Source organism: Arachis ipaensis, chromosome B10, assembly GCF_000816755.2.
Source record: "Arachis ipaensis cultivar K30076 chromosome B10, Araip1.1, whole genome shotgun sequence".
Classification (NCBI taxonomy): Eukaryota; Viridiplantae; Streptophyta; class Magnoliopsida; order Fabales; family Fabaceae; genus Arachis; species Arachis ipaensis.
In genome coordinates, this window is record NC_029794.2 from 120,324,836 (window position 1) to 120,336,108 (window position 11,273).

At 33.8% G+C, this 11,273-nt stretch overlaps 2 protein-coding genes across 10 annotated transcripts in view; one reads left to right on the plus strand and one right to left on the minus strand.

The window, feature by feature from the left end:
* The window catches only part of LOC107623001 (translation initiation factor eIF-2B subunit delta), a 7,877-nt gene extending 6,822 nt beyond the window's left edge, over positions 1-1,055 (plus strand). For all 8 annotated transcript variants that reach the window (XM_021114793.1, XM_021114790.1, XM_016325100.2 and 5 more), the window contains exon 7: positions 617-1,055. In XM_021114793.1, the coding sequence (XP_020970452.1) occupies positions 617-676 (60 nt within the window). In that variant the 3' untranslated portion in view covers positions 677-1,055. The remainder of the gene's footprint in view (positions 1-616) is intronic.
* On the minus strand, positions 1,288-5,461 carry LOC107623002. Of its 2 annotated transcripts, none has more exons than XM_016325106.2 (4): positions 5,156-5,461; positions 4,920-5,041; positions 1,932-2,090; positions 1,288-1,728 (listed from the first exon to the last, which is right to left on the minus strand). In XM_016325106.2, exons 1-4 carry the CDS (start codon positions 5,390-5,392, stop codon positions 1,638-1,640), a joined length of 609 nt encoding a protein of 202 aa, XP_016180592.1. In that variant the 5' UTR covers positions 5,393-5,461; the 3' UTR covers positions 1,288-1,637. The 2 variants fall into 2 exon arrangements, with proteins under 2 accessions (XP_016180592.1, XP_016180591.1); XM_016325105.2 differs by having other exon boundaries at positions 1,300-1,711; positions 5,156-5,460.

Consider the following 11,273-nt stretch of genomic DNA (forward strand, 5'->3'; position numbering starts at 1 on the left):
CAATTGTGGTAATTGGAATATTAATGTTGGCCATGTTAGTCCTTAACATTTGGACATGTGAGTTCTAGAAAGGACTAGAGAATGAATATGTCTAAGATTTCTTTTGCCCCTTAGGAAGGGAACTAAGTTAGGGTTTTCTCTTTTTCATTTATATACATAGGGATTGATTCTCAAATCGTATCCAGTTGTCCTAGACGTACATTACCGGTTTATTGGCTCTTTCCTCTATTTATGTTCTTGTTGAGGGGAGGGGAGCATTTTGAATGTTTTTGCTTTCTTTTTCTTTTTGTTCTTTCCCTCCCTGATACATTCAAAAGAAAGTTAAGGTGACAATCATCACTCATTATGAAAAATATGGTAGAAATCTACGGTGGTTTGGTCTTATTCGCAGAAGACTTGTTTAAAAAGCCTTTGGAAGAGTAGGTAAAAGGAAGATAGTCCAGGTCAGTTAGAGAAAGACTTGAATTTTAATAACTTGGCTATGGCCTATAGATATGGTTTATGTTGTGATGGTATGGAGTCAATTGGTGAATGTAGCTAACTGCACCTGATAAAGAAGAAAGTTTAATTGTTGCTAGCTTAATACTTTCTCGTTGTTTTCGTCTTTTTGTTGCAGGTCCCTCCGACAAGTGTGCCCGTAATTGTACGCGAATACGGTCGAGAGCACTTGATTTAGACTCTCAAGTTTTGGCCCGCAATAATTCTAAGTTTTCTATGTGCTTTAAAATTCTTTTCTGATTAAAAAAATCAATCATGCTACATGTACACACAAAAATCAGCTACCAAATTAGCTACTCATATAAAATATATGCTAGATAATAAATACATATTGAAAATGATTTAAACAATATGTATATTTATGTACAAACACAATGACTGATTTGGTGGTTGATTTTTAGTGTGCATAACTGCATATAATATTTTTGTAATACAATTTATATCATGTAATCTTTTCATCTTCCAAAGATCAAGGAGATCTGCGTATTCTTTCAATAGTTACACATTCTTTTTAACATACTTTTAGGTCAACTGAAATTTGTTACCCTTAAATTGTAAGTTTAGACACTACACAGAAGTTGGAAGCAGCTTCTTTTTTCAAGTGGTTGTAGAAAGTATTCATTGATGAAAACGAAAGACAGTCTGTAGTACAGTAGATAGTTGAACCCTTACCGAAGCAATCGAAATTCGTAATCGTGGAAGGGATTTTATTATATTATATTAACATGAACGATTTCACAAACTTTGCTGCAGGAAGAAAATAAAAATATCTTATCATTGGATTCAGTAGAAAAAGAATGAACGAATTAGAAAAATCAATGGTTTGTGTCAATGGGCAATGTCATAGCATCCTCGGCATTATCTAGTAGTGGCAAGATTCTGAAGATAAAGTGCAATGCCACTACTGCAGTAAGGTAATGTTCCCACAACAACCTTTGTACAATCAGAAAACTCTAAGCCATAAACAACAAAACTATACTGCGTCAATTGCTTCATTTGTGTGTGTTGGGTGGGGCTGCTGGTGTAAGTGGAAATTAAATAAAAATGTAAAAGGAAAAAAAATACGACTTTTAATGCGATTCTAAATTTTTAATCAAAAGCTGAAAATTTTTTTATCCTTCAGCTTCTCCTCGCCCTCCTTAGCCTCCAAATAATTGCATATGGGTCGGGGCATATCCTGTATGGTGTTTTTGGTGGAGGCATTTGAGGTACTCTGCAAGAACAACAATTCTAAAACTGAGTTATTAGAAGCTCTATTAAGAAACCTTAATATTGTATTTGTGCCTATATATATACAAGAAAAAAGATGCAAGGATATAATAAAAGCATGAACGCATCTAATAATATATAAGCTCCAAATTGCTAAAATCATGTGAAGGAATCTAGCATGTTGAGGAATTATTAATGGTGAGATAGATGGTGAGGGAACATACTTTAATCTAGAAATATCGATCTGAGAAAAGTCCATGTTGGTTGCACTGTCTAGAACTGATACACTGGGTCTCAGTGGTGGTGTAGGGGGCTGCTTGATTGCTAGTACTCTGCAGTTGAAATGTCTGGCCATGCTATTTGGGGAATGGGCCATAGCCAATCTATTTACCAAATGAATAAAAACAAGCTTTTGAGTTTGCAATGAAATGAATGATCATAATTTATTGTGTTATTTTAGAGGACTCAATGGTGAAAATCAACACATGTCATTCAAAATTATTCATTCTCATTAAATACAGCTAATGATTATTCATCATTATTTATTTAGTGGAGCCATCGCATGTGTTGGTTGAGCCAAATGCACCATGTACTTCTGTTGGGCCAACTCTACCCTTCTTAGAAGTTAGAACTCATCTCTGCCATATATAATAATAATAGGCATAGCTAACATAAGATAGCTTCCTTCTACATTAGAAGCACACCTTTTAGGGCCTTTAGGCTTTAACCTCTAAAGGGATTCATATGTAGAGTACATGGGCACAGCATTAGTTACATTCCGAAAACAATTCTTTTTTTCTTTTTTCTTTCCCTTTAATAGTTAAATCAATGCTAAAGAATAGAGCAATAATTACAATAAATATTCCTAAAAGGTAATTTCAACATGATAAGACTACTTCTAACGGAATCTAGCAGGGCTCCTTTGTCCTTTTACTAAAAAAACAAAAGAAAAGAAAAAGAAAGACTCAGAACTCAGAAGTGGAGCCAAAAAGCATTGGCAGTTTTGTTATCATTACAGATGGCACGTGCAATAGTCATGGCCTTACGTGATCAAGTTCCAGAGATCACTAACACTGGATAAACTCTCTCAATTTTTTTAAGTGGTATTATAAAATATAATTCTTTATTATACATTTTTTAATTAAAATAAAAATATGTAAAACACGACATTATATCCTTTTTTACCTCCCATAATGATACTTAAATTCAAAAGTGATTTTGACACCAATATTTTAGTTAGGAACTAAAATCGTCATTTCATTTTTATAATGTCATTTTCTATTTGATAAAACTTTATTATAAACAAATTTTATATAAAAAGTAAAATCTCTTAAATAATAATATTGTCATACTCTTTTGTAATTATTCATTTTGTACCGTAAGCTTCACAGTGTTGATATTTAATTAGGGAGACTTGCTACACATACAAGTCTTTTTGGCATATAAGTTTATACAAGTTAACCCTAACTTAATAAAATTCACTTTTATAATGCAAGAAAGAAGAAGAAGAATTTTGAATTATACAAAACTTATCAATACACATACACCAAAAATTTTTAAACAATATAATATAAATGACTTGTATAAACTTGTATGTGTAAATAACTTGTATGTGAAAAATAATTCTTAATTAGGAATTTCTCAAAAATTGGTAGTTATCTGTTACAGTTGTCTTTTACTCAAAAACTTAAGTGGACCCCACATTTGCAGCTATGAAATCCAATCAACAAAGTAAGCACCTTCTTCTTCCTTCTTCATTCTTCTGAATCCCCAATTTCCCAGAACCCTAAAATTTCTCTCTCAATTTCACAACCCAACTGTCCCAATTAACAGTTGTCCCAACTTCCTCTTATCCTCAAAATTCCATATTCTCTGTTTTTTGGTGACTAAAAAAGTAAAAACCCTTCTTTTTAAATTATTATTATTATTATTATTCCCAAATCGAACCAAACAAAATTTCAAAAAATAAACCCTCCAAAAATAGAAAAGACAAAGCCAAAAAAATAAAAATGGCATCTAAGACGCTTCTTCCGATATCTATGAAGAACAAAAGGGGTGCAATTGCTTTGGATCATTCACCTCCATTTTCCATTTCTTCAATTCCAAGTCGCACTCATTCTTCTTCTTCTTCTTCTTCTTCATCTGTTAATGCAACAACAATAATGGTGGTGAAAGGAATTGAAACCGATGACGCTTCTGCAAGGCTCCTTCAACGTTCTTCATCAGCATCTTCTTCTTCTTCTTTAGATGACGTCACCAACGTAAAGACCGTTATGCCCTCCAAGCCAAACATTCCAAAGGCGTCGAGCTTCAACAACGGTGGTCAGAAGAGGAGAAGGCGCAATGCGAGTGAGGATTCGTTTCCTTCGATCTCCGATGGTGGTGGTGGTGGCAATGGCAAGGGAAATGGAAATGAAATCAGAACCGTCGATGGTGATCGTCGCGGTGGTGGTGGTGGTGGTAGAAAGTTTTCGTTTTACTACAATCTTTACTTTAAAAGATTTTTTTTCTAACTTCACTTTAGAAGGTTTTTTTTCAAGTAAACTGTTATTAAGAACACACAAGAGAAAGGATTTTATAGATAAAGCGAATTCCACTTTTATTTTCTTAATAAATACCTTCCGAAAGACACCCCAAAAAAAACCTTGAGACTACTAATTCGCAAACCCTTAAATATTAAAATTAAATTAAAAAACCTTAGGTTCAAATATCACTATTATTGTTTATTCATAGTAGCATCAGAAAGAGCACAAAACAAATTGGAACATTTAAGACACACAGGTCCCATCAACTAGGGAAGAAAGCCAAGATCATCAGAAAAAGAAGAGTGATATGGAAACATTGATTATTACAGATCCCAGAATAATTATTATGTAATTAAAAGTTGAAATCCCAATTCCCAAGTACCACTAATCAGAATCTGTCTTATTTCTTTTCCGAAAAAACATAAATACACAGAACATTGAATTTCATGCTTTTCATTCATCAGTGATCACCCACCTTAATTACAATGACAATGACCAAAGAGAAACCCAACTTTATTCTTCCCCCAACAAAAGCAATAAATTCTAGGGAGAGTAAATACTATTTTAATATCAATATTTTTTTAACAATTAATAATGGTATTTTTATTGTGAAAATCATTTATCAAATTGAAATTGACCTGAAAAGTATTTGAACATATTTTGACATTGAAGTTATAATTAAATTACCTGTAAAGAAAGCTATGATCATGGAGTCCAACCACAAGAACAGAAGCTCCAAGCTCTCGAACCGTAGCAGCAATCTTAGTCCCTTCTTGATCCCCTTCCGTGACAATAATCTCAACCTTTGTCTGTAACACAATCCTCCTAAGATTAATTTGTACATAGCAACAAAATCAGTATAACAATAAATTAAATTAAATCAAATCAAACCAAGTTAAGATCAAAGTTTATTAGTTACGAACGTTGGGGTGGCTATTGCAGATGTGTTGAAAGGAGAGGGCTAATTGGTAACCATTGAGGCGAAGAAGGCGAGATTTTGATCTGGTTCTTGTTCTTGAAGATGATGAAGATGAAGAATGGTAAACATGAAGCAATGTGATTATGTCGCCGTAGCGAATGATATTGTGAAGTGCCCATTTTAGAGCTGTTCTTGCAACTTCTTCATCTTCCACAATCACCACTATTTTCCTCACATCCATTATTTTTCTTTTTGTTCTCTTCTTGCTTTTCTTCCCCACACTACTCTGTAGTTTCCTCTTCTCTTATTCACTTTATTATTTCTTTTTTTATTATTTATAATTATTCTCATTATCTCCAAAAAAAATTTATTACGTTGATATTTTTAAACTTTATAAAAATAAGATATATAAGTTTTTTTTGTCATATTTTTAAAAAATTATTTGTCCAAATAAAAACAATAAATTTAGCTAAATTAAAGTACACATATATCTTACTTTTGTAAAATTAAAGGATCTCATTGTAATAAAATTATTTAAAGACAAAAATCATTCGACACAAAATTTTTTAGGACCTATTTAAATATATATTCTAAATTATTTGATGACTAATATTTTTTTGCATATATAATATTTTTGTTATTAATGATTAATAACCCATTCATATATGGCCAAGGTTGTCTCTTTCTCTGATGGTTTGTGTCTATTCTTTATTTCAATGATGACCGACATTAATTTAATAGTTTATGGCATATTCTTCTAAAAGCTTCAAGTTATTAAGTAGAAATGCTTAAAATGTTTTAGGTTTAGTATGTTTTTGCATGATTGAAACGTGAATTATGCACATATTTGTTTTTTTATGTTAAAATATTATCTTTTGTTTTAAAAGAAAAAGATTTGCAAAAATTTGAATTATAATTTTTTTTTTATAAGTAATGTTACACATAAAATTTTTTTTACAAATCACGTCTAACCAAATTAAACAATATGATAACACTAGTTGTTTCGAGAGTTATCTGAAACGTTGATTTGGCCCTGAACGTGAGGTTCAGATCCCTTTGTATGGCAGCGTCTGATTTGTTGTTGCCGAGGTGCCGCCTGTCCGAGTTCCTTGTGAGGAAGGGTGGTGGTACCTGCAAGAGACTCCAATGCTTAAGTCAGCAAGAGATTTAGGTAGGTTTTAGTAAGTAGAACGTAAATATAACTGAGGAGTGTTAATGTATTTATAGTAGATATGTTAACCACCTTTGTTGGTGGATATCCGTTCCCTTATCTTGAGAGTTTGTTAGGATCTATCTTTTAGGAAAATAGAGATAGTAGGAGAGATTGAGGGAGGCACTTACTTGCAAGCGCTTATTCGATCTCTTTCACTGTGTCTAACCTCTTAAAAGAGGTCGGGTATATGGTGAATGCCATCCTTTTTAGGTGGGTCTTTCTTCCTTATTGGGCTTAGCTTTATGTTTTGGGTCAGGGTATGAACAGTGCCCCTACTCGAAGTCGAGCTTTACAAAGTCGGACTCGAGCAATTAGATGACCAAGTCAAAATATTGAGCTATGGAGATGTTATTTAGTAGTTTTGAGGTCTGAAACCAAGGAGGTCGGTCGACTCAACATGATTTGAATGATGTAATATTTTTGTTACTCCGTAACTATTTGTGTGCTTTTTCCGTGCGCTATCATTTTGTTGTAGTGTAGTTGTTACTTTGCCGTATTGTAATATGATATTACAAGTCGTTTTTATATTCTGTGCGACTTACTCTCTTTATACGACTTGTCTTTTGCCAAGTCTTTTTCCTAGAAATGATTTGTACAACTCGTTCTTTCCAAGTTTGTTTAAGGCTTGTAGGCTCTGTATGACTAGTTTTAGCACATCTTGCTTACTCAGAGAATATTTCTTGTCCTAGTTTCGTACAACTCGTTCAGTTCGAGTTGTTTTGAGGATGTGCATGACTTGTTTTAATACAAATCACCTTTCTGAAACTTATTTTGTACAACTCGTTTTATACCAAGCTGTTTTTGAAGATTGTAGATTTGTTGCATGACTTTGTTTTTGATACAAATAGTTTACTTTGAGATGTAATTATTTCTTGATCTGATTTCATGCAACTCGTTTAGTTCGAGTTGTTTTGTAGCTTAATGACTTGTTTTAATACAAATCGTTTATTTCAAAACTTGTAATTATTTCTGAGTATAACCTTATATAGCTCGTTCAATACGAGTAGTTTTAAGGTTTTACAATTTATTTCATTTCAAATTGTTTAATTAAAACGTGGCTATTTTCTTGATCTGATTTCATACATACAACTTGTTCAAATTCGAGTTTTTATAGATGACTTATTTTTTATACAAGTCACTTTTTTGAAGCACAACTCGTTATATATCAAGTTATTTTTGTGTGATTTGTTTTAATATAAATTGTTTAGATCATATGGTTATTTTTTACTCGATTTCGTTCAACTCATGAGCTTGAGTTGTTTTAAATCATCAAGCCGTATTATAACCATTTGACGCCAATTTGAACCTCGTCACTTTATCCGAGCGACCATTAAAATGGTCGGCTCGTGATTTTTGCACTTTGTCGAGCATAAATTGGCGCTTTAAGTAAAGGGATTATATGCTTATTCTCTCCCCTTTCTAGTTTTTGCAAGGTTGTCATCCTTGTGTGTGATACAACTCGTTTCACCCGAATTATTTTAATTGGAGGATTATTTTTACATTTCGATTTTGTTCAAAACGTTTACAATCCTTTCTTTCCTTTTCAACTCGTTTTTGTACGAGTCGTTTGGTTGAAGGATTCTTTTTCTTGTCCCTTTTAATTTTTTACAACTCATTTTATATCGATTTGTTTCAGTTTTGCTTTAGTGATTTATTTTTATATAAATCACTTTTTAATGCTTTGCTTTAGTGATTTGTTTTGATACAAATCACTTCTAATGCTTGCTCTCAAGTTGACACGACTTGTGCTTGATACTAGTTCGTTGAAAATATGATTGACTGGCACAATTCGTTTAAATCAAGTTGTTCTTATGTTGTGGTGAATGCTAGAATAAGTTTTCTTTGGACAACTTATTTTTGTGAAGTTTGTTCCATTTTATACGATTTATTTTTAACATAGGTCATTTATTTTTGGAACTTGTAGAGATGATCTCGTGGGCTTGGAATTTTGTACGATTTATTTGTTACTCGTGTGGGTTGAGTTGTTAAATCGTAATTATGCCTCGAGGGGCATATTTAGTCAAGTTACTTTTGCGACTTGTTCTAAACACAACTTTTTCAACCCGCTTGACCCGAGCTATTTCGAGGTGTTTTTTTTCCAGTTCGCGTATGTAACTTCTTTCCACCAATTGGCTCCTCGTCGCTTCATCCGGGCGACTTTTATAGGATCGGCCCGCGATTTTCGCTGTTTGTCGAGCTTCAATTGCTGTGTTTTAATTGTAGAAAATCAATTTCTATAAGAAATTGTAGTATCTCCTTATGTTGGAGGCGTGCCGCGACCTGGGCAGTTCTTCACCCTTGAGGTCGAACACTTTCTAGTAGCCATTTCTTAAGACTTCAATAATCTTGTAGGGTCCTATCCGTTTTACTGTCAGCTTTTTTTCACCCGACCTCAGTAGCCCGATATTATTTCTTATCAGGATGAGGTCTTTTGCAACGAATCTCGTAGCCATCCTTTGTCTCAAAATCTCTTTTTTTATCCGAGTTTACTCTCGAATTTCTGGAAGGAGGTCAAGCTTTTCTTTTTGAGCTTGAATGTTACCAACTACATTGTAGAATTTCTCAAAGCCTCTTCTCTTATCTGAGTTTGCTCTCAGATTTCTGGAAGGAAGTCGAGTTTTTCTTTCGTGCTCCAACTTCATTATTGAATTTTACCCTTAGTCATTTATGTCAATGAAAATCATGGCTTCTGTGCCATATGCATGTTTGAAAGGGAGATTCTTCAGTGGTAGTTGGAGTCGTTCCATGTGCTTATAGCATTTGTGTGAGCTTTGAAAAGTTAGTCAGTAGAAGTCATCCCATAAAACCTTTTTATCGGTGACTTGCCCCAGATGAATTCCACAGATTTCATTGTGGGTTTCATCTAGAACCTCTTGTATTCTAAATCGGGACTCACTTTGATAGAGGTGTTGAGATCCCTCTTTTATAGAGAATATTACAAACTAAGGTGTAGTGCTGAGCTTCTTTCATTAATCTCCTTGCCTTCCTTTACTCTTGAGGAAGGATGTTGAATTTGATATATTCAAAGCTTGGAGTCATCCATCCCTAGATTGTGAGGATGTCTGTCTTGTTGACTTCTTTTGATATTGAAGGTGACTGTAGTGTTTCTTGAATTGGGATTTTATTATTGTCCCAGGCTTTGTATTGGCTAGTTTGGAGAGGGCATCAGCTCGCTATTCTGCTCTTGGCTTGTATGCCTGACCTTTCCTTCTTCATTCTTGAGGATGATCCCTGTCCCACTACCAGCTTTGTTTGATGATCCATCTCTTAGTCGTGGAGCTCCCTTTTTGCTCTTTCCGTAAGGAAGTCGGCCAAGTATTGCGACTTAATGACCGTCTGAGTTTTGTAGTTCAAATCGAATTTGGACAACTCCACAGCCCACTGTAGAATTTGCTCTGCAATATCCATTTTTTGGAGGATATGCTTCATGGTCTAATTAACTTGGACTTTGATGGTGTGAGCTTGAGAGTGAGGTCACGATCTCTAGGATGCCAAAACCAAAGTATATGCAACTTGCTCAATTTAATCATTGAGCTTAGCTCCTTGTGATACCTTATTAGTGAAGTAGGCAAGCTTTTGCCCAATGTTTTCTTCTTTAAATAGTGCAAAGGCTACTGCTTTGTTGGCCACAACAGTGACGGATTCTGAGTTTGAGAAGAAGCCAAATACTATGTCGTTGTCCATCCTATTCCACGAGGAGATCAGGATCAGTAGTGTTTGCAACGATGAAGATGGCAGGGAACTCACGTTCCCTTTTTCTTTTTTTTTTATTTGACGATGGTGATGAATTTGCGATTTCCAATCCACCATGGTTGGTATCTATGAGTGTATTATCCTCGTCTCTGCTGTTTGGTATATTTAATCCAATTTAACTATAGAAGCAGAATCATCATCCCTATTTGATATCCTCTACCCATTGGGAGAAGTTTCTACGGGATTTTTGGTATCCATAGAAACTGTATTCCAGCTTCTTTTTAATATGCTTGCATCCTATTCATGCCGAGTGGTTGTCTGACCATCTTATTGATCATCCTCCATTATCAAGGGTTGGCCTTTAAGTCCCCGACAACGGCGCCAATATTTCAAGGGTTATCTGAAATATTGATTTGGGCCTGAACATGAGGTTCAGATCCCTTTGTATGGCAGCATCCGACTTGTTGTTGTCGAGGTACTGCCTGTCTGAGTTTCTCGTGAGGAGGGGGTGGTGAAACCTGCAAGAGACTCCGATGCTTAAATTAGCAAGGACTTTAGGCAAGTTTTAGTAGAGTAGAACGTAAATATACTTGAGAAATGTCATTGTATTTATAGTAGAGATGTTAACCATCTTTATTGGAGTAGTTCCACCTTTATTGGTGGATATCCGTTCCCTTATCTTGGGAGTTTGTTAGGATCTATCTTTTAGGAAGATAGAAATAGTATGAGAGATTCGAAAAAGCAGTTACTTGCAAGAGCTTATCCGATCTCTTTCACTTTGTCTGACCTTTTAAAAGAGATTGGCTATGTGGTGAATGTCATCCTTTTTAGGTGGATCTTTCTTCCTTATTAGGCCTGACTTTATGTTTTGAATTAGGGTATGAACACTAATCATAACTAATTTTTGTTATGTTAAACTAATTTAATTAGACTTGATTAATAAAAATTCAAAAAGACTTGAATATGTAGTATTATTTTTTATTATAAAAATTTTGATTATTTAAATAATCATGTTTCATCTATTTCAAATACTAATTTTTTTACATGACTACAATTGAATTTTTTTTTAATTAAGAATCAACTTAAAAAAACATTAGAGTATAAAAAAACAACAACACTATTAATTCCTATGTTTAGTTAAGTATTGTATCATTGTTTTTTAATTACTTACTAACTTTTATATATGTGTATATTATCAGTTCTAATTTTAAATAAA

What these genes read in the sequence shown, in the direction of transcription:
- LOC107623002 (XM_016325105.2), bottom strand. Translation starts at nt 5,392, where the DNA reads ATGGATGTGAGGAAAATAGTGGTGATTGTGGAAGATGAAGAAGTTGCA. An exon ending in TCTGCAATAGCCACCCCAAC is followed by an intron (nt 5,042 to 5,155) that starts GTTCGTAACTAA and finishes ATTGTGTTACAG; the next exon opens with ACAAAGGTTGAGATTATTGT. An exon ending in ATCGATATTTCTAGATTAAA is followed by an intron (nt 1,712 to 1,931) that starts GTATGTTCCCTC and finishes TTGTTCTTGCAG; the next exon opens with AGTACCTCAAATGCCTCCAC.